This window comes from Zingiber officinale, chromosome 6A (assembly GCF_018446385.1).
Source record: "Zingiber officinale cultivar Zhangliang chromosome 6A, Zo_v1.1, whole genome shotgun sequence".
NCBI lineage: Eukaryota > Viridiplantae > Streptophyta > Magnoliopsida > Zingiberales > Zingiberaceae > Zingiber > Zingiber officinale.
This window is the reverse complement of record NC_055997.1, coordinates 111,728,161-111,751,310: the sequence shown is the minus strand read 5'-3', so window position 1 is coordinate 111,751,310 and position 23,150 is coordinate 111,728,161. Positions and strand designations below refer to the sequence as shown.

The window sequence follows — 23,150 nt, the reverse complement described above, 5'->3', positions numbered from 1 at the left end:
GTAGTATGGAAGGAGTTAACAAAATTGTTTTATCAAGGAATGATGCTCGTGTTTTCTGCTTTGGAATCAGACTTGTCAAGAGGCGGACAGTTCAACAAGTAATGTAACTATATTTTCTTGAATTGGCAACTTACATCTTCACTGGATTCAAATTGTTCATTGGTAATAATGGCCCTTGTGTTACCTCATTGTTCTTGGCACTAAGTAGCTAGATGATCCATTGGAAGAAACATAACCCCCAAAGATTGGCTTTGCTTTTTGGTTCAGTAGCTAATAACACTGATATTGAGCATCATCCAAATTGTGGGAGCATCTTGTATTTCTCTTTCTTTTTTTCATTTCTATTTCAGATTTGTTATATCTCCTAACAAATTGTCTACATCCAGATGTTTTTATAAGGCGAAAATATGGTGTCTGTATAATTTTCCATACAGCAAAGCTTGTCCAAGTGTTACATGTCATACTAGCTAACCATCAAACATATTTCATTGAGACTTATTCTTGCATTCCTATTATCTTCTGTTTCAACCTTTAGTAGATATTAATGTTGAAATCGGCGTGACACTTATTTTAACTAACTCATTGATCTTCAGGTTCTTAATCTGGTTCCAAAGGAAGCAAATGGTGAGCAATTTCAGGAAGCACTTGCTCGTGTTCGGCGCTGTGTTGGTGGTGGAGCTGAGGCTGAAAATGCAGACAGTGATAGTGATATAGAACTTGTAGCTGATTCTGTAACTGTGAATCTCCGTTGCCCAGTAAGTGATAGTGTAAAATTCTATGCTAAAGAATTAAATCAACCTTGGGTCAATGAATTTAGCTATCCTGGTTGTTGACCTCTATTCCTTCATGATCGATCACACTGTGGATGCTAACCAAAATCTTTCCCTAATATACCTTCAGATGACTGGTTCTCGGATTAGAGTAGCAGGAAGGTTCAAGCCTTGTGCTCATATGAAAGGTTTTGATCTAGAAGCTTTTGTAGAGCTTAACCGCAGATCTCGGAAGGTTATGCTGTTCTTGGAATTTTTCTTTCCTCAATATTTGTTTTATTTTCCTTGTTTACTCATCAAGAATTTCTCTTTTGTAGTGGCAATGCCCAATATGTCTAAAGAACTATGCACTCGAGAACATTATTATTGATCCATATTTTAATCGTATCACTTCTATGGTAGGTTTATGTGGAACTTCGGTTTGCTACCATTCCATTTGACTTTCATGTTGATTTTGTCATTTCAATATTCAGTATCACTTTTCTTGTGGTGCTAACAGCTTCAAAATTGCGGAGAAGATGTAACTGAGATCGATGTAAAGCCTGATGGTTCTTGGCGTGTTAAGGGTGAAGTAGAATATCGAGATCTTTCCAGATGGCATTTGCCTGATGGTACCCTCTCAGATAATGTGGATGTACAAGCAAAGTCTGATTTTGGCGATCTAAGGCATGTGAAGCAGAAAAGTCCATCATCGAGCCGATTTACTCTGAATTTAGGGATGAAATTAGATGCAAATGGAGGACCTGAAGATACTAGGGCTTCGTCATCTCGGAGTCCTATTCTTAGGCTTGACAATAATAGTCAGAACATAATAAATATGAGTAGCAGTGCAACTGGAAGCTATAGAGAAGGGGAGGACCAAAGCGTAAATCAAGAATTTGAAGGGCCTTTTAATTTGTCACTGAACAATTGCCACGACTTTGAATCTTTTATTTTTGATGGAACATACAGTATGGATGATAGACCTCCAGCGCCATTAGAAGAACCAGATGTGATTTGCTTGAGTGATTCGGATGAAGATAACATCACATTAATTTCTCCTGAACCTACAAATGGAGTTCATCCATCTGAAATTGATATGGTTGCTTTTCCAACTCATCCCAAGGCTTCAGAAAGATACTCTGAGAACCCTTGTCCAGAGACAAGTGGAACGTCATTCCTTGAGTTGTTTAATAACACTGATGATTTTGTGATGCCCATGCCCATGTGGCCAATGCAAACTTGCCCTCCGCCGGCCTCAAATTTCCAACTTTTCGGAACAGAGGTCCTAGATGTCCTGGCTGATCCACAAGCTACTGTTGACTGTCCACCCCTCAATGGCTTTGGTTTGACACCACATGATGGCGAGGAAACTTCCGAAGTCCAAGAGTTTTCAAATTGTCAGGCCAGCGCTACAATGCAAGAAAGCTTTGTTGATGATCCCCTTGCATTTACAGATGATGACCCTTCTCTACAAATTTTTCTTCCTAACCAGCCAGTTGGTGTAGCCCTTCAAGATGGCATGATCAACCAAACTGACTTACCAAATGGGATGAACTCTGATGATTGGATATCTCTTAGACTTGCTGCTGGCAGTGGTCATGGTGAGTCTGCCCCTTTGAACGGATCCATTTCAAGGCAGCTGGAGCCACCCACGGAGACTCAGATGGATGTACTAAGTGATGCTGGTAAGTACCTTGTCAGCAGAAATACTAGTGCTCATCTCTTAATTATGATTCACGATCATCAGTAGCTTAGCATCACCAATACAAGTGCACTACTTTGCTATATAGATATAGCAATTAGTTGTCCTATTATGCATGCGAACTTAAACATCAAAAGCTTTAAAGGATGGTTAGTTAAGTATTTTGATTTCACTACTTTTTGCAGCATACTGTGAAAGCAAGGAAAAGTTTTAATTTCTTTTGATGATGATATATGTACATACAAGTTATCGGAAAAATCACAACTGGTAACGGATCTGCTAGAATTTCAGACCTTAGCAGAGATTTTGAATCCAAAATTAACTAGAAAAGCCTCGTGGTGATTGGAGTTTGATCAATGAAGTTGGAATCCAGTTCGTCCAAACTGATGGGAGTTTGGCTGAAGCTTGGGTGATTCAGTTCAGTTAAATACAACTTGCCTGAAATGGAATTGGTCAGGCATGCGTTATAGTTGGGTTAAGGTGGTATTTTAGTGTCATTCCAGCGCCAAGCTGAGATTTTGGTTGGCCAAGGTGAGGTCTGATCTCTTGGTTGTTGCTACACTCGTCAAGCTCTCTCTTCTGAGAGTTCCTTTCCACATTTCCTTGGCTTCCCATTTCTAAGCCTCAAAGTGAGTACCTGGCCAATGGGTGGTTACCACCTGCTAGAAAGCTGTGTGAACTGCTCTTTCCTCATGACAATTTCTACAGGCTAATAAGACATGCTTCAAGCTCCGTTCGGTTCAAGCTACTGCATATGGATCAAACAATAAGCACATTTCTACATACTTTAGCATACACACGTCACTCATCACGAGCTGATGCTATTAGCAGGTTATCTTAACCATATGTATATTGCATTGAGCATTGTGGTTTTAAGTAACATAATGTTTTATTACTTCATGCAAAATGCTTATTGCATCTGGTTCTTATTTTTACGATTTTGCAGTTTCCTATTTTCAAATAACTACGAGGTCAGATTGATTATCATGTTTTGTGAAATATCATTGGCATCTATAATGTTATATGCACTCTGATTTGTGTTCTATGAAGTCACTTGGTCTTTAGCTTTGCCTTGCATGCCTTCGTTACGTAGACAATACCTACCTTCTTTGTTTTATGCTTACTAACAGGACAACAATTCTAATTCATTCCTGATTATCTTCGATGTTTTTGCTTCTCATTCTCTCTTTGCTGCTTATTCTGTACATACAGCCTCATTGCTACTAAGCATAAACCGCAGCGAAAGCAATAAACCATCACCAAGAACTCAAAGACCTGATTCTTCTCCTGGCCAGCAACGAGCGGTTAGGCGTCGGTTGTATCTGTCAATAGACACAGATTCTGATTAACTATCAAGTGGCAACTCGGTTTGGATTGGGAATTAAAAGGCGGTTTCGTGTCTCACACCGCTGGGAAGCTCCTATGATCGTGTGTGGGAGAGGCCAGACAATCTGCAAGGATTGCTGGAAATTCCAACTGTGAAAGATATCACTTATACTGTCACAAGCCATATGATGAGGTAAACCTCAAGTTTTTTTGCTGCTAATGTTGGGCTGCAGAAAATACAATTAGATTCAATAGGAGAGAGTTATTGCTGGTGTATAATAATTGTTTCATTAGTTAATGTATGTTGTCAATAGCCCTAATACCCGATATTGGTGGCAGTCGAAGAGGGTATTTATCCACTGGCCGACATTGATGTTAACTTTAGATCTACAGAAATCCTATTAATTATTGTGATTGGTGTTCATGCAATGATATTCTTCCCACAAATACCTAGCCAAGAATTTTGAGTTCAGGCCCTCATATTCGGAAATGCCTGATTTGCATCTCTTCCAGTTCATTGTACCAAAATGTCCTCCGTCTCTAACACTGTTTCCCGGCTTGATTTGCTACACTTTGTTTTTTTTTTCAATGGAACTATTTTTTGTATTCAAAACATATATTGTCAATTCAATTGTTTTGTCAAATTGTTGGCGAAAAGAAATTGATGGACCGAGAGGCGTGTCGGTCATTATGTTCTAATCAACTCGCTGCGGTGCCACTGCTCTAAAATCGAGCAGCAAGTTCACCTCCAAAATACAGCTTAAATTATGTGGATATATTACGTGCAGAAAAGGATCGCTTGCTGAGGGAGATGGATGATTTCACGCACCTCTCATCAGTCATCGCCATTGATTTTACAAGTAAAAGTTCGAGGCTACTTTAAAGATGCTATTAAATCTTTAGAGAATATTATCACAATTTCCCCAGAGTACAATCTAAATTAATCAAACCACCACAAACAGACATCCCCTGGTATTCTGTCAATTGTACGCTATTTTTGAGCCAACAAAAGAATTCTAAAAACATTATTTAGAGTTGGCAACTCTTAAATTTGTACATCAAGAACACCAAAGAACCCGAGAAAAAAGTCAGTGAAGGTGACGTGAGTGCCTTCTTACTCATCGAGGCCATAGTCCTCACCAAAATACTTGTCGATTAGACCATTAGCCATGTTCCTGATCTCTTCATTCTCGTGAAACTGGAATCGTTCCATTGCGTCGATTCCATCCTCCTCCACGAGTTTTAGGCCTTCACCATTTGGCATTCCCCTCATAACCTGCAAAAGTGTGTAGGTAGTGAATATGAAAGAGGAATGATCCTGCGAATAAACATGAGTATTGAAGCATGATGGCACATTAGTTTGACGAATAGAATAGGCAGTGAATCAGGTATTCCTAAGGAATGAAATAGACAAGGCATAATAAAAATAAGTGTTCGTTTAGTTCACGGTGAATGGAATGAACATGCAATAGTTATTCTTATATTTGGATGAAATTATCACGAGTGTATAGCAAATAATTTCAAAAGTCATGTGATCCGACAGTAAGAATGGGGGACCCCATTTAACAGAGTCAATGCCACGAGGAGGTCGAAAGGTAAAAGGCCAACCAGAAGCTTGGCCGAGCTGATTATGATGGTGACGACCGGCGGAAGCTTCCGACCGGAAGCGATACACCCCGGCGGGGAGTCGGGATTCCGACGCTCATGATGAACAGTATAGTAGTGCCGTGCATGGCCTGCTCGGCCGAAAGAATAAAGTATCAACACTGCGAACAATCCCGAGCACACGACCAGGAAGCTCCCGAGCGGATCAGCACGTCCGACCGGTCGGACGTGAGGAAACCGCCGACCGGTCGGACGCTCGGCATGGAGACAAGAACAGAAACATCCTCTGACAGCAGGTGATACGCAGGATCTTAGGGCATGGGCTCACTGTCCCATCAGAGACATGCTCAGACTGTAGCAGTAAGGGGTCAGACAAGCTCATCTGACAAGCCCATACTAAGGTATGGCACAGAACACGTGTGCACCTCGGTATGAGTGCACATGCCTCTTCACAGCCCTATATAAGGGTCCTCACCCTTCGCCGGAGACTGACTTGAGCATCGGAGGGTCATCGCCGGGACCCCTTCCCTGGCTCGGCACTGACGCTGTTTATATTACAGGCGGGAGCGAAGTCCACCGGAGGTTAGTAAGAGCGTCACATCCCCAGCATCCGTCTCTTCGACTTTCGGAGAGGATCATATTTGGCGCCTCTGTGGGAACGTCACCTGCATCCGAGCCGAGAAGATGGATGACGTTAGAAGACTAACCACCGTGACTCTTATTCAAGAAGAGTTGGAGATGCTATAGCAAGCGCAGGCAGCCAAGATGGTGGCGCAGCAAGAAGAAAAGCGCTAGCCGATGACCAGCAACCGCGGCCTGCAAGGCGCGCAAGCAGACCGCCCGGAATATGTTTCAACAGGAGGGTTCCCTCAGGCACTCTTCCGTACTCCCCCAGAAATCGCGCCCGCTCACGGGGAGCAAGGATCTTCATCGGATGAGCCTCCCGTTCGGGATCATAGGAAGGGCAAAACTCCCCGAGCTAACGCACCGCCCGAGCAGGTTCACCGACAGTTCTCTGAAGCCATACATCGGGATCCGTTACCAAAATACTACACACCACCGCCGATCGGATCTTACAATGGGACGACCGACCCCGACGATCATTTGGGGAAGTTCGACAGCATCGCCACCTTGCATCAGTACTCCGATGGCGTAAAGTGCCAGGTATTTCTCACCACTCTATCGGAATCTGCACATAGGTGGTTTCGGAGGTTGCCGGACGGCTCTATCACTAGTTTCCAGGAGTTCCGAACGGCATTTCTTCATCACTTTGCGAGCAGCCGACGTTATCAAAGGACAAGCGTCAGCCTGTTCACCATCAAACAAGCACCAAGAGAATCTCTCCGGGCGTATATACAGAGATTTAATCAGGTAGCGGTGGATATCCCCACAGCCACCTCGGAGACAATGGTAAACGCATTCACGCAAGGCCTCGCGGAAGGGGACTTCTTTCGCGCGCTCATTCGCAAACCGCCTAGAGACTACGACCACATGCTACACCGGGCGAATGAGTATATAAATGTGGAAGAGGCGGAGGCTGCCCGACGGAAGGGAACCCATGCCGAACAGAAGCAGCCCGTTGCTCATCAGCCACCAAGAGGACCAAGAGTTGAGGCATCCCGGGCGCATCATGCGAAGTCCCCGGCGGTCCAAGAGGTAGCGGCCGAGCGGAAGCATCGACTGCCTCAGTCATTTCCCTCAAAAGCAGATGCTTCGTCTCCCGAATTCAACTTATAGCAAGCCCCTCTTCTGGAACCTCAAGAGCGGGAGTTTGATGTCAAGCGATGAATTGACTACATAGGAGAAAGATGGGTGGACGGGTCGTCGAGCGGATGAAGATCCAAGCCACCGACTCAATAAAGTAGGCCCCGAGCCGTTCAGCCGGAGGTATAATATCCGAGCCAAGCGCTCGACGAAGCAGACCCTGAGCCGTTCGGCCGGGAGTACGTTATCCGAGCTGGGTGAAAGGTGCGCTAAATGCAAATTTATATACATTTCGGTCGCCAATACACTTGTAATGCAGGAAGCAAAAAGATGAAAACACATTGAGCATTCTCCGCCGAACGGCTTACCGCGTGAAGACCCCACGCCGATTCGGCAGGGGCATATAAATTAGCCGAGCCAAGCGCTCGAATAATGAAGGCCCCGAGCCGTTCGGCCGGAGGTATAATAACCGAGCCAAGCGCTCGACCAATGAAGGCCCCGAGCCGTTCGGCCGGAGGTATAATAACCGAGCCAAGCGCTCGACCAATGAAGGCCCCGAGCCGTTCGGAGGTATAATAATCGAGCCAGCTCGACTGAAAGCCCCGGCCGATCGTTTGGAGGTTATATATTTACTTGTGGCGAATGATCCGTCTTTGTTCGGGCGTAAATATTGTTCTAGCGGGATGATGATCTGAGGCCAAGGTCGCTCGACACTGGTAAGGAGTTAGCCTTGAAAGGCCGAGTCCGTCGTTAAAGATCGAGAGCCGCCGGCTATAAAATATCCGTGCTGTCTAGCCCGGATGTTAAAGTAGACGCCGTAGGCCGCTATAAATATCCGGCGAAGAAGTCTAGCCAGGGACGTTAAAGCGTAGAGAGCAGGCGTCTATAAACTCTCCGAGCGGAAGACCGTCAGAGACGAGGCGGCGTCTATAAACTCTCCGGCGGAAGACCGTCTGGCCCAAACGTTAAGCCGTAGGGCAGAGGCGTCTATAAACTCTCCGGCGGAAAACCGTCTAGCCCAGACGTTAAACCGTGAGACGAGCCGACGTCTATAAACTCTCGAGCGGAAGACCGTCAGCCAGACGTTAAACCGTAGATGCGTCGATTATAAATATCCGCCGTAGCCAGACGTTAAGCCGTAGAGGCAGGCGTCTATAAACTCTCCGGCGGAAGACCGTCTAGCCAGACGTTAAGCGTAAGGCAGGGCGTCTATAAACTCTCGGCGGAAGAGCCTGGGCGTTAAGCCGTAAAAAGGCGTCATAAACTCTCCGAGTGGAAGACCGTAACCCAGACGTTAAACCGTGAGGCAGGCAGCGTCTATAAATCCCGGCGGAGAGGCCGAGGCTCCGTCGTTAAAATCGAGAGCCGGCAGGCAAGCTATAAATATCCCGTAAGCAGCTCAACGTTAAGATCGAGAGCCTCGGCCAGGTATAAATATCCGCGCCCGAGCTCGGTCGTTAAAATCGAGCCAGCGCCGAGCATATAAATATCGCAGCGAGCTCAGTCGTTAAAATCGAGGCCGTGCCGAGGTATAAATATCCGCACCAACTCGTCGTTAAAATCGAGAGCCGCGGCCAAGCTATAAATATCCGAAACTCTAATTCGTAAAATCGAGAGCCGCGCCGACCGGCTATAAATATCCGCGCCGACGAGCTCCGTCGTTAAAGATCGAGAGCCGCGCCGATCGGCTATAAATATCCACGCCGAACCCGCGACTGCGAACTTACTGGACGGAACTAAGGACGTCAAATAACGAGCGTTCGCAAGTACTAAATTAATTAAGTCCGATCGGCTATCGGTTTGCCAATACTTCGCATTCACTGAATGCAAACAGTATAGCCAATCGCTAAACGATTTCAAGGAAATCGAGTCAATTAATTGACCCGATCGGTCGTCTAGTGGGAAACACGTGGAGCTTAACTGACTCTACGGATAAGCACCAAACAGACAAAAGAAGGGCAATGAAGGGCAAACAAAAATACAAGCAAAGGAACACAACTATGCCGAACGGCGCGTACAAAAATTTTACATCCGCGAAGCGGATGAAATACAGAAAGTACTTGGAAGAACTCGCCTCACTCCGGGTCCTCAAAATTAAAAAAGGCGTCCGGGATATCGTCAATCATAGCCGCCAGATCTGAAGAGGGAATGCTCAGGTCAGCAGGAAGGTGCCCCCCCTTCTTCAAGTACGCCATGGTGACCTTGACCGCCTCGGCGAAAGTTGAGGAGACGTTGCCACCAAATTTTGCGCCGAACCGCTCCGAGTGGAGGTATTCTTGGCGCGCTGCTGCTAGGCGACTCGGCTCTCCCTTCTTGTACTTTCTGAGCGCCGCTCGGGAGGCAGTTAGTGAATCCTGGAGAACTTTTTGGTCCACCTCCGCTTTAGTGCGTTCAGCTGAGCGCCCATCCCGTTCGGCGGTTAATTGGGCTTCTAGCTTCTTAGATTGTTGATCTAGGGCTCGGACTTCAACTTTCATCTTGTCCGATCGTGATCGCCCTTCTTCACTCTTGGCGCTTCACGTCTCGTCGCTTCTTCACCAAGTCTCAAGTCGGGCCACCTTTGTGGCGGTCGGTGGACTTCTTCCATTCGACCTCGAGGCTTGTTTCTCCGCTCGAGATGGACCCCGAGACTTGGGTTTTCCATGAGATCCTCCATTTCGGCTAGCCGATGGCTAGTGGCGATTGCTCGGCCCAATCTTTGTAAGGAAATAATAAAATCGGGAACCAAGCGATGTGAGGGCACAGAAGAAAGATGAACCTACAGGTGGCTGTTGCATGTGGTTATCGTAGAAATGCTTAGGCGTCGTGAGGCCACCCGAATCTGGGCGTCCTCAAAAGTTTGGCGAGCGGACCCGTCAGGTTATTTCATGAGCGGGGCTTGATGGCCGATCGGCGGACAATAAATATTCCTCCGATGGGAATCGAAGGGTAGTCTTGTGGTCGGGTGGCGGCACTTCCTCGGCATGATCGCTGGCCAGGGACTCCCCTATGGTTGATGTTTGCCCAACCGTCGTAAGCGGCGACGAGTCCGAGGAGGAGAGCCGGAGGGCGTGTGGGGCGAGGCCACCGGAGGTCCGATCTGCGACGGCGTGCGATCGGGCGACCTCGATCGGCGCCCGTGGTTCGCCCTCTTGGGTCGTGAAGGTGAGTCCCGGCGTTTCGCGAACTTCGATGGTGAATCCCGGCTGGGGACTCCTAACTCTGTGGGCGGAGGAAGCGAGATCCGCCTCAACCTCTGTTGAGCGGGGGGTAACCATTTGGGTGATGCGTCCCCTCTCTGTTGCCGGCTGGGAATTAGACCCGCTCGTGAGTTCTTTTGGTAGCCTCGATTTCCACGGCTTTCAATTTCGGATGATCGGTAGCCTTGGAGCGCCACATGACTTCAGCTGGAAGAAATCAGTTAGACAAAAAAGGCAAAGAGAGTAAAAAGTCCTAACTCATGCGGTAGGGGAGATTGGCCCGAACGGGAGATAATCCAAAAATGTACAACACCCCCTTGAGAAGCAACTGGTCGATTTTGTACCGCTGACCGGACAACCAGTTCGCCGCATGAAGGTAGGCCGAATTTGCCGAGCTCCGGCTGGGTCAGCACAGCAGTCTGCCATTTGGTTCGGAATGCTGGCCGCTCGGGAAGTCGTATGTAGAAGAAGGACTCCTTCCAGTGCTTGTTAGAGGTCGGCATATTATCAAAAAATTTGAAGCCTATTCTACTTTGGAAAATAAAAGTGCCCAACTCGGATTGTTTGGGGTAGAAGAAGTAGTGGAATATCTTGGGGTCGAGGGGGATATTGTGCAGCCTAAAGAGGACGACCATCCCGCTCAGTAGCCTAAAGGAATTCGGCACAAGTTGGCTGAGCGGGATGCGGAAATAATTACAAACTTCCAAAATAAACGGATGGGTAGGAAATCTAAGGCCGCCCTGGAATTGGTCCAGAAAAAAACAAATGGTACCGATCGGCGGGTTATGGGGTCGGTCGGTCGGGTCGGCTACCACTATTTCATGGTCGTCCGGGATCCCGTACGTCCGAACAAGACGCCGAGCGCGCTCCTCGTCAAATTTACTCTCCATGGTCATATACCAGGGACCATGAACCTCAACAGCGGGTACGGAAGTGCTCGTCATGACTAAAGTACCAAGAAAAAGAAAGAAGGAAGCCGAAAGAAACTCGGAAACGGAGGACAGATAAAAGTTCGCAAGCAAGGGGACGAAAGGAGTTCCCCGCGAAAGGGAAAGGCCGAACGAAAGGAAGGGAGAAGCTTACTAAGGGAAGATGAACGGAGAGGATCACCAGAAAGCCGAAAACCACCAAGAGGCAAGAACTAGGACAGCCGGAACGACGCAGCCGTGGGCACCTTCGACGGAGGACGCGCAATTAAACAGAGAATGCAGCGTAAGGGCGAAGACGAAGGCTTTATGCGAACGAGGCTGGTCAGCCTCGTCCGTCGGATGCAGGTCACGAGAGACGAGGTCATCATCTAACCGTCCATTTCAAAACAATCGGCGTCCCATCGTACGGATCATCACCGCCACGCGAGAAGAGCCACGTGGCGCTCTGTCACCAGGCGCAATTAATGCGCCCATACCGCGCATGCTTCGACTTAATGAAAAGGATTTGCGTGATTTTCGAGAAGATTTAGACAAGCAAACATCCACGTTGAGCGCCAAGACATCCAAAACGAAGAGCCGAGCGGCTGAATTTGGCATAAGGGCCGAACGGCTCAAGGGATATTATAAGCGACGGTAAGGCGACGACCGCCCGCTCGGACACATAGTCCAGTCAGTCGGACTCACTGCCTCCTTCGACTAGACTTGAAGGGGAGGCAAGTGATCCGGCGATAAGAATGGGGGACCCACTTCCTGAAGGGTCCCAGCCTGAGGACGGATGGAAGGCCGACGAAGCGGGGCTGATTATGATGGTGACGACCGGCGGAAGCTTCCGAGCGGAAGTGATATACCCCGGCGAGGAGTCGGGGTTCCGACGCTCATGATGAACAGTATAGTAGTGCCGTGCATGGCCTGCTTGGCCGAAAGAATAAAGTATCAACACTGCGAACAGTCCCGAGCACACGACCAGGAAGCTCCCGAGCGGATCAACACGTCCGACCGGTCGGACGTGAGGAAACCGCCGACCGGTCGGACGCTCGGCATGGAGACAAGGACAGAAACATCCTCTGACAGCAGGTGATACGCAGGATCTTAGGGCATGGGCTCACTGTCCCATCAGAGACATGCTCAGACTGTAGCAGTAAGGGGTCAGGCAAGCTCATCTGACAAGCCCATACTAAGGTATGACACAGAACACGTGTGCACCTCGGTATGAGTGCACATGCCTCTTCACAACCCTATATAAGGGTCCTCACCCTTCGCCGGAGGTACTCTCTCTCGCATGTTGGAGCCTCATATCTGCTGTCTGCTTGCCTGACTTGAGCGTCGGAGGGCCATCGCCGGGACTCCCCTCCCGGCTCGATTTTGTTGCAGGTTCGCCGGAGCACTCGAGGATCCAGCAGGGAGCGCCACATCCCCAGCGTTCGTTTACCCCTGGTTCGGACAGGATCATCATGTATCTCATTTTAAACTATTTTGTCTCAATTTGCATAGCATGATGCGATCTACCATGCCTGCCTGGCCCCATACGGGTACATTGGTCTAGCTCCCCGGACTGCATGGACTTATTTAGCCTTATCAACCTATTTGACTCACTAAGCCCACCCTACTGAATTGCCTGACCAGTTTGTCAGCTTGATTTGACCGACTTGACCAATCTGCTCGCTTGACCCTACAAACTCACCAGGCCTAACCAATCCACCTACTCGGTCCAACCAATCCAACATGACCTATTGATCAACCAAGCTCAGTTGGCTTGACTAGCTTGTTCAACCCATACAATCCGACAAGGCCTTCCAGTTTGCTTGGGGAAACCAAACCAAACCATCTAGTTATCTTGGTTTTATAGATCATTCAACATGACCTACTTGATTAGCCCAGCTTACCCGATGACATGACAGACGATCCTTTCCCACTCGGCTCGTCCAGTTCACTTGACTCAAACTCAGTTCACCTGGCAAAACCAACCTAACCAGTTCATCCAAATCAACTAACCTAATCAATATGCCTATCCCACTAGGCTAGATCGGTCTACCCAATCTGCTTGGTCCATGTTCATACAATAATTTTTAGGGGGTTGAATGGAGTAGGAATTTTATTATTCAAAAAATAAACATATAAGAAATATAAATTTCATATGAATAGGGAATCACAAGTCTAGGAGAATTAGTATTCCAAGTTCACTTTTGCACCTAAACATTACAAAGCTTATTCCATGAGTATTTATAGGAACACAATAACTATTCTTATGAACTAAAAGCATCATGAAAAATAGTAAGCTATCCACAAGCTATGAACTTAATGAAATTCAACTCGATGTCGCATATCCATGTCACTGCTTCAATAAACCCAATCAGCAAAATACTAGATACCTTTCCATGGTATCATTCTTTCTCTTTTTCTTTGCTTCTGGGACTAAGAAGTTGGATTTATAGGAGATAGCAATATATTCGGTTTTGCCTAGTCATAGTTCGTTTATTTTTCTGAAACAAAAATAAATTCTCTTTAACGAATTGAAACCCTGATGGATATTAAATATGAAGGGTAGTAACTATCAAGAGAAGTTTGTGAATGAAACAATTAATTGCTTTTAGGGCTTAAAGGTTCCTTAAAATTGGCCATTCACTATGTTTGATTTCCAGATGCTCCTTCCGTTTTCTAGGTTATCTAATGTAGGTATCCATAGAAAGTATATCCTCATTCCTCAACTTTCATATCAATGATAATATTTAAAAAATCTGTTATCCTCTCATGAAACCTATAGTAGAATAACTTTAGAATTAATGTTCAAGGAAAATGATTAATAAAAAAGTGAAATTGAAAGCGTAAAAATTAAAGAATAATGATTTCCTCACCAGTTCCAAAAACTGAAGTCCCAATCTTGCACTTTGAATATCCACAGATCGAACCAAATGCACAAAGCCAGGAAGGCATCCATGCTCTATGAGTGAAACCAGGTGGTGCACAATTATGCTTGGCTGTTCTAAATCCTTTGAGGGGGCAACACATAGGTTTCCAAGAGTATATGCTACTTCCTTTCTGATATCAAATGTTGCATTTAATAGAAGATGAATCAATAAAGGCATTGCCTCACTAGAATAGATCAACTCCTTGTGCTTGATAGATCCTGCTGCTATGTTAGATAGAACCCATGCAGCTTCCTAAATTGTTGATAAAGGATTTTATCGGGAAGAAAAAGAGAATGCTTTCCATACACATTAAAACTTTATTAGGGTTTAATTGATAAATCTACTACAACCTTTGAATGGATTTTTTATCACAGCATTTCAATTTTTTTTTATCTCCATAGCAATGTTTATATGTTAAGTTAAAATCCATAATCTGCCTTGTTTTGAGTCAAGCTGATGTTAATTCGATGATACGGGCAAAAGACAGATCACTCATTCAACCTACATCAGCACCATGTCAACACTGAGCATTGATCTGGCCCATGACATATTTCCTCTTCTTTTTTCTTTCCAGGGGTTGGTAGGGCAAGAAATTGTCTCCTTCTCTCATCCTTTGAAAAAAAAACTATGTGAAAAAAAGGAGACATCAATGTTGACATGGTGTTGATAGGGGGATCTGTTGCTGCATGCCATCGAGTTAATGAAAAACAGACAGGAGCTAGATTTTACACTCAAACAAAAATAATGCCATGGATATGAAAAACATTGAAATGTTATGGTAGATATTAAAATCCAAAAGAAGCTTGTGATAAATTTATCAATTAACCCATTTCATTATTACGTACCTTTTTCAAGACCCGATGCTCGTTTTTCAAACATTTTATCAACCCAGATAATAATTGTTCTGGAAAATAAATGAAGATAAGTTATGCTGAGCATCAAAAAAAATTCTCATATGTATGTTACTCGAGAGAATCAGAAGAAAACCTGTGATGTTATATCCAACAATTAGGACCTTGTCTGTCATATAGCCATCAGCAGCTACAAGATTACCCAAACTGCGAAGCACCTAAATGAATGAAATATCAGCAGGTGAAAATCTAGATTATCTGCAACTTCGGATATTGGGAAATAACGTCGCCGGCATCCAACATCTAAAAGAAAATATAAGAAATATTCCCAACCCCCAGCAATGTAGTGTTTGTATCATGAGGGGAAGAGAGCAAGAACAAACTAGGACACTAAATAACAATGAGTATCAACTATCAAGTAACTCAAGTTTGTGTATGTCACACTTGAGTTCTTGGGGTTTTACTCATTTCTCAAGCTAGCAGGATAAAGATGTACCTTAAGATGATGCCTAGCAAGGTGATAATAGTTCATACTTATTAACCATAAGAAAAGAATGTAACTATAATGCAAGAAGATTAAATCTCATGGAAAAACATATTACCGGAATTAGCAACTGCAAACTCTCAGATGCAGCTAACTTTCCGACTAGGAGTTGAGCAACATCATTCTTTAATAGTAAACCAACAGCCACTTCTGAAAGGGCTGACAGATAAACAACCACCCATGCTACTTCAGTCACCAACTCATCATCCCTGCCAATTCAGCGACAAATATAGCACATAAGTAGGTAAATTATCCAACAGGCATCATGACAAGTGAAGATCTTAACAATAGTATTTGAAAATATTGCATTGAGCATGTTGCAGAAGCAGGTTAGAGAAATCTTAACAAATTTGAAGGGCTTTTACCAAAACCAATACTCTTCTTGTTAAATCATAAGTTATAAAATAAACTACTCTTAACACAAAGAACAAAAAAGGATAACATTTAAGGAGAGACCAAACTAACAAAAAAACCAAGAGATAATGTGTAAAGAGATTTGATGGTCAAATCCCTAAAAGAAAGACAGCGACAGGACCTACATCAAAAACTTGAAATGCCCTTCACTAAGCATTTCATTCCTCTAGAATCTACAAGATCACAGATTTGAAAATGCTGGCAAGGAGTATTAACAAGCAGATGTGTAAGTATTCAGGAACAATTTCAGTATGATTGGTTCTTAAGTTAATACTGAAATCACTTCCAAAAGCTTGAGCTATTAGGAAATGAACCGATCTATTGATTATGATTTAACATTTGCTTGTGGCAAGTCAGAGCAAGGACTAAGTCACAAGAGAGTGCAACCCAATCACACACAAACCATGTGACAGATAAGACCACATACAAGGATGGGCCAGTATTTGAGTATACAAGATGTGCTTTCATATTGCCATACCATGAAAAAGTTTTAATAGCGACTGCCTGCTTCAAGAGTTTAAGCTATTAGGAAAGGATCTAATCTATAGATTTATAGTTAACAAAAACAAAGAAACAGTCAACAACAATGCTGGTTAGTTTTATTCCAAGCATCAATCAATAGAACTTCTAGAGAAGATGATCAAATTTCGTTCAAACCTAAAAATAAGGAAATCATGAAAAGCCAAGCAACAACTTACTCTTTCCTTAGGTGTTGCACAATTGCATCAATTACCCCCTTGATTTTTATCAGTTCTGATGCAGCTTTAGGATGGGGTCCCTGCATGTAAATATTGAACAATATAAAGTACAAAGGCTAATGAATGAACAAAAATTCATAGTAAACAGCAACCTTGAGATGATACTGAAATGTGGATGAACATGTAAATAACACCTGTAAATGAAACTATGACACTCACCAGGAACACACAAATTTTTAGTTCTTGCTAAATCCTATAAGGGAATTTGAGAGTAAATTTTTAATAGATAGTCACAAGAGACTGCCAGATTTTATGAAAAGCAAGAATCATCTCTTCTACAGGACTACAGGACACTAAATTTGCTAAAATTCACTCAGGACAAATATATTTATATAAATATATATTATATTATCTATAACTGTTAATGAAACATTTCATAATGAAACATTTCAACTTAATAAAACTAAAGAATGCATACCTTAAGGAGATTCGATAATGCCCATGCAGCTGTCCTTGCAGTGGAACCTTTATTAGACATCATTAAACGTGCAAGAGGTAATAGAGCTCCTTGTGCAAGTAAAATATTTCTCAGCTCTTCTCCTTCACCGGCAACATTTCCCAAAGCCCAAGCACACTGCTCAGCAATGGCCACCAAACTCTTCTCTACCAGATAAACAGTTTAGGTAATACTGATAAGATTTTAGACATGCAAGAAAGAAAGATTCCAGAACAAAAACATAAACTTTTTTGCCACCAAAGAATATTATCAAAATCAACCTGGTTCACTAAATCCTAGCCATTATTCATTACATATACTACATGTCAGTAGAGTTATTTTTGAGTAATAAAAATGATAACTAATAAAAGCATATTATCATCCCATACTTCTTGTTAATACATCTAATGTGGATGAATACTTTAATATGAAACATGTGAATGCAGATACATGATGCATATTAGCTACATGCATGGCTAAAACTACTGTCCTATGGAACTCCATTGTAGTATAATTTTTGTGAGTGAACCTTGTAACTCTGATTGCAAATATTAACAGCTCATGCTTTGGCATTTTGTTTAACCTCGACAGGGATCCTTTCTCCTACTAGTTAATTCAGAGTCCAGAACTCCTCATATATGTAAGTGCTTCTAACTTTCTATCTATATATACTACTACTTTGTAGGAATCTCTCCTACCTTAGCTTTTTTTATTATTATTTTAGAAAAAAAACTGGTTGCAAAAAACAAAACAAAAACAGTAGCAACCAAATTGTCGTAACCAAGGTAACTAAGGTGTAAAATCCTGAGCTGTATCAGAGTATCTTTGATTGGAACAATAATATTTTTGTACTGCATCATGCTGTGTCAATACAATTTTGGTACTTACAAGTATAAGAGTATGGCAATTAAAAAAGATCATTTGAGTAGGGTAGGGTTTATCATTTGAGTAGACTAGGGGTTATAATCTTGGTTGAGTAGCTTCAAATTGGGTTTAATTCAAACTTGATTTAATCAATTTAAGATTGAATGAAAATTATTTGTTCAGATCAATTTTAACCATATTTTCTTATTCAATTAAAGGAGTTTTGAAATAAAATCCTAATTTCTTTCTTTTCTTCTTCTTTTTCTCCCTTTAACCTCTTGCGCGATTACTCTCTCCAATCTGTCTCTCTCGCCGTCTCTCTTGACGCCAACTCTCTCTCTCATCTGAAGCCGCTACTTGCTCTCTCTCTCTCTCTCTCTCTCTCTCTCGTGACGACATAGTGGATCTCATCATTTCTCTCACGAAATTAGAGTGGATCTCATTGTCTCTCTCTCTCACTCCTTCCTCCCTCCTCCGATAGATGATCTTCTCTCTCACTCTCTCCTTCAATGTTGATGCTAATATGCCATTCTGCTCCTTCTCCTTTTGTTTGGTGATGGTATCAACTCGTTCAGCGTCTCAGCAAGAGAGCAAAACGAAAAATCTCAGCCATGCCAACAGGCACAACATGAGATTTTCTGTGTCTGAAGCACCATTAAAACGGTCTTGGTTGGTCTGTTTACACCTAGCTTTCATCAAAAACCCATTCATGTATAGAAGGATTTCTCCATGAAAGATGAGCATTTTAATCCTCTGACCAAGACACAGTTCACATAATAAATTCAGATATCAAGATGGATTCAAAAAGGCTTGCATTTCAAGCTAAGGTTCTCATACAAGCAAAGACAATAGAGAAAACAAACAGAGATCACAAAATTGGGATTATTTTGCAATCTGGCCGGTGAGACAAAAGAAACAACCACAAGGCCACTACAGAATTATGCAGACTTGGACAAAATTAAATAAGAACCAGACATCGTCTGTAGGCAGGGAGAGAATTTATGAACTTAATGATTGCAACTGACAAAATAGTAGAAATAACCAAACAATGAACCAAGGAGCCAAGGACAGAAAAAAATGACATACCATATGTCTGTAGGCAGGGAGAGAATTTATGAACTTAATGATTGCAACTGACAAAATAGTAGAAATAACCAAACAATGAACCAAGGAGCCAAGGACAGAAAAAAATGACATACCATATGGATTTTATAACTTTCCATGTCTAGAATTGTTCAGTACAAACCACTTTGGAGCATCTAAAAACAAATAAAAAAGCAACCAAAAAAACACTATGCTTAGAAAACTATAGGTGTCCAACAAACCTCCGATGTGAGCAACAAGCAAAGGAAGTGCGGGCATTAACGACTTTGTTTCTTCTGGGTCCCCAGCAGCTATATTAGTAAGACACCAAGCTGCCTCAAGCAACTGTATATAGATTAAAAAGACAGTTATAATAGCATGACAAACATTCAGAAGTAATCAATTCAGATAGTCGGATGGATATGATTTCCTGCATTACCAGAACTCAGAAGACCACATCAGTCTTTATAAAATGTAGATAGCAAGAAAGTTGATCAGATAACATGAATGCCTCTGAATTATTTCAGAACAACTGTTTTCCAGTTGCAAAAAATTATTAGGAATTGGTAGAAGATGCAAACCTGTTCATCTGGTGAGCCAAAAGCTAAGCACTGCACCAGGAGAGGAATGACTCCAGCTTGGAGAGCTGCTTTGACAGGAGGGACTTCAGATTTCGATAACAGCCGCCTCAGCTCACGTAACGTTTCCACCTTTTTTTGTGTAGCTCCCTTTCCACTGATGTTTTGATTAAAACACACCAGGCCAATGAGGTTTATGAAGGCTAAAAGAAAGCTAACATGAGGAACATAATTTTTAGCTTTCAAAGTGTCTATCAGAACATTATAGGGAGAGAATTCGGAATTTCCAAGAAAGTACAGAAGCGACAAGGTGAGAAAATAGGATAGATTGTAAAACTGGCTCCCTTGATCTTGATTCTCCATTCTCTCTGTCTTCTGTTAACTAATAAACCTATTTTCAAATTTATTTACAGCTTTTAACCAACCCTGTTTATATTCCTGTGTTAATGTCTCAACTTTTGATCAACAAATTCTTTTTGCACTTCAACCATAATTAGAAGTTAGAGTTCAATATAATTTCATTATTTAGAAATAATCACTTGAACTTATAATCCCATGACAAAATATCTGATAATCTCTCACAAATAACATTGAATAAGTATGACTAGAATCTCAGATTATTGGTTTCAGCACATCCATCTCCAGAAGCAATCACATGGGTAAATCTGAAATTTGTTGCTTAAATGCATAAAATCTCATATGCTTCAAATTTCAACAACAGCTAGGTTCATGTAAACTACTTAGTGAACAAACAAAGATAATTAGTTTTCTAAATATTGGGAACTCTGCATTTGTATTAGAGACAATCTAATAAGGAAGAGAAAGAAAAAATGAAGTACCTCATTCTAATGTCAAAGGAAATATAGGATAACAACAAACATCTTGTAAGATGTTGTGGATTTTGAGTCCTCAACTGATGGACTCACATTTACAACCATCAAACTGATAAATAGGCATTGTGGAAATCCAGTTTCATCAATATAAAAAGAAATCTAATGTTTAACGAACACACTAACAAATTTGATGTTGATTACCACTTCGCTAGTGATTAGGTTATGTCAGAAAATCAATGCGCCATGCAGTTCTTTTAAAGAAGAGATTGCTATATTTTACCCAGCCACTTTATGCGAATCAATGTCTTTTTTGCACAACAAAATGAAAATTTTCAATACTCCAGCTAGCTTGTGAGTGTGTTAGAAATAATGGATTACTCCCACATTGTTATTTTGTCAATATATTATTAGGGTTGAGGATTGTATGAACAAGAGTTGTACTCCGATTACATTTAATAATATAAAACTTCACTCAACTGACAACAAAATACTTCAAAGGTTCATTCAAACATGATAATTACTTCATGGCTTCATGCACAATTATTCTATTGGTTTTCTTGTTCAGGAAGCAGCTTTAATTTTAACTCTCAACAAGACGACAAAGGCAGTAAGATATAGAAGGCTAACAAGAAGCTATATTTCCCAAGTAATAGGCTTCGACTACATTGTTCTTATCCCTCCATTAACCTCTATGCAAGAGCATATTATTAAGAAGATTTGCATCATCTAGAAGTTTGTTTATGTTTTCTTTTTTATCTTCCTCTTATCCTTGCCCTTAACCTTTATTTCTTTCAACTTGTCAACAACACATGGACTCCTAGAACACATACTATTGTCTGCCATTCATGGATTGGTAGTAAGAAAGATAGAGTTTGATTTTACATTAAATAACCAAAAAAACTATTTATGCAAATAATTATCATTTGAATATGACAAAACAATCAAACTTAGTAACTGTACAAATGAAAACAGAATTTTTTTTAGGTGGAAACTGCATGAAATTAGAAAACGACATAAAATTTACAAGATCTTGAAAGTAACAGGTCATACAATAACTTTACAACAACATATAAATGCAAAAAAAAAAAAAAAAAAAAAAAAAACACAATACACATGCATGAGAGTAAAATACAAGATTTTTAAGCTTTTTGAAAGTAAATGTGATCATGTAAATCTAGTCAAAATAGAAAGTACATACTGGTATGTCAGTGCAGATTTTAGATCATCCACAGTTTGAGAAGTTTGAGCATCCAAAACTGTTTTTTCCTCATCAGTGTCCATGTCCCTTTCCAATGAAACTTCATTATCTTCAAAAAATGCTTCTCGGCACAAGCGTTTTGCCCGTATCAAGGCCTCTCGTTTCTCTTTTCCTACTGCAACTGCAAGTTGCCGCCTCCGTTGTGCAGAAGTATTATGTACTGCTGGCCAAGATAAATGTTAGCATCACTAATACACTAATATATGCATAATTAACAAATAGACGCAACAAAGAACTAATATTGAAAATAATTCCATCAGATATCTCCTACCCAGATGAAGTTGTTCACAAGAAATTCTGACAAACACAACACTGAGCCAGTTAATTCCTGACTTGGTTATCAATGTAGAAAGTTCTAGCTATCTATTTTAGTTTTCATTTGTTTAATCTTCTGTCAGTAACAGATCCCATTGCAACATGTCACAAAATAATGAAATACCATCTGACTTAAAATTACTTAGTTGAAAAAGGACCAATGTTGAGACTTCAGAACCTAGGAACCATGGAATTAAAATTTCCATTACCCAATATCGACAAACACATGTAGCCACCTCATAATAAAAGCTTAAGGATATCGAAAAGATACTTAGATATCCAACACAAGAGAAAATGAGGACGCATCAAAACTCTCTTGTGATGTTAGTTGATGATGGCTCTGTTTCTCAGTGCTCTGTTTCTCAGTATTTGATGCACTAGCAGATTCACATTCTACAGGAACAACATACACGATTATAGAAGTCCTTCAATAGATCCATGTACTGGTTTTGACGGTTATCAACTAGTTGGTGCAAACAGTTGGCTCCATTAACCTAGTCAGACCTTTCTATCACCCCACCAAATCGAGTTGAGGCTCAAAAACCTGAAACAAATCTAAGTTCATATTTCACCTTTTAATCAAGAAAAATATATACAAAGTAGTGAAAATCAACGTTATCTTAGCACAAGATGAACTTCTCAGAGCACTAGCTCGGATAAGTAGTAAACGATGCATAATCTAACGACAAAGCAGCGTCCTTGTTGCAAACAGACGACCACTAACTATAGGCCTACAAACCAATCGCTCACTTACCGGCATCCTACAAAATTGATTTTTTTTTTTTTTGGTATATTTCAAGGGTTTCAAACCCTCCAGAACATGCGAAGTCGATTGCGTATTTCGAACGGCGAAGCTAAAGAGAGTAGGGAAGTAATCGTACCTGAGGCCTTGAACGCTTCTCGACGGTACTGGGAAGATGGTTGGGGGACGTCATCATCGGCCATTTCCCCGGCTTCCGTCTGTGTCCTGCCCTCGCCAGTCGCCTCTCCGCTCTTTCTCGCCGTGGTTTTTTATTCTATATAAAACGACTATTTGCTCGAAAACACCCTCACTTTTATTTATTTACACATATGACTCTCTACTACCTTTTGTTGTAGTAAAAAAAAAAAAAA

At 42.2% G+C, this 23,150-nt stretch overlaps 2 protein-coding genes across 4 annotated transcripts; one reads left to right on the top strand and one right to left on the bottom strand.

The window, feature by feature from the left end:
• Positions 1-5: 5 nt before the first annotated feature.
• Positions 6-4,227, top strand: LOC121997449 (E3 SUMO-protein ligase SIZ1-like). The gene is made up of 6 exons (XM_042551862.1): positions 6-98; positions 594-755; positions 901-1,005; positions 1,088-1,168; positions 1,270-2,437; positions 3,667-4,227. Exons 1-6 carry the CDS (start codon positions 6-8, stop codon positions 3,801-3,803), a joined length of 1,746 nt encoding a protein of 581 aa, XP_042407796.1. The 3' UTR covers positions 3,804-4,227.
• A 431-nt stretch (positions 4,228-4,658) lies between these two features.
• On the bottom strand, positions 4,659-23,069 carry LOC121997445 (importin subunit alpha-2-like). 3 transcript variants are annotated; one of them, XM_042551855.1, is made up of 11 exons: positions 22,919-23,069; positions 21,663-21,882; positions 19,635-19,788; positions 19,296-19,398; positions 17,089-17,273; positions 16,611-16,690; positions 15,557-15,707; positions 15,091-15,172; positions 14,949-15,007; positions 14,050-14,355; positions 4,659-5,056 (listed from the first exon to the last, which is right to left on the bottom strand). In XM_042551855.1, the coding sequence occupies exons 1-11, from the start codon at positions 22,980-22,982 to the stop codon at positions 4,895-4,897; spliced, it is 1,566 nt and encodes a 521-aa protein (XP_042407789.1). In that variant the 5' UTR covers positions 22,983-23,069; the 3' UTR covers positions 4,659-4,894. The 3 variants fall into 3 exon arrangements, with proteins under 3 accessions (XP_042407789.1, XP_042407788.1, XP_042407790.1); XM_042551854.1 differs by having other exon boundaries at positions 21,663-21,885; positions 22,919-23,063; XM_042551856.1 differs by lacking the exon at positions 14,050-14,355 and having other exon boundaries at positions 21,663-21,885; positions 22,919-23,065.
• Between the last annotated feature and the right edge of the window lie 81 nt (positions 23,070-23,150).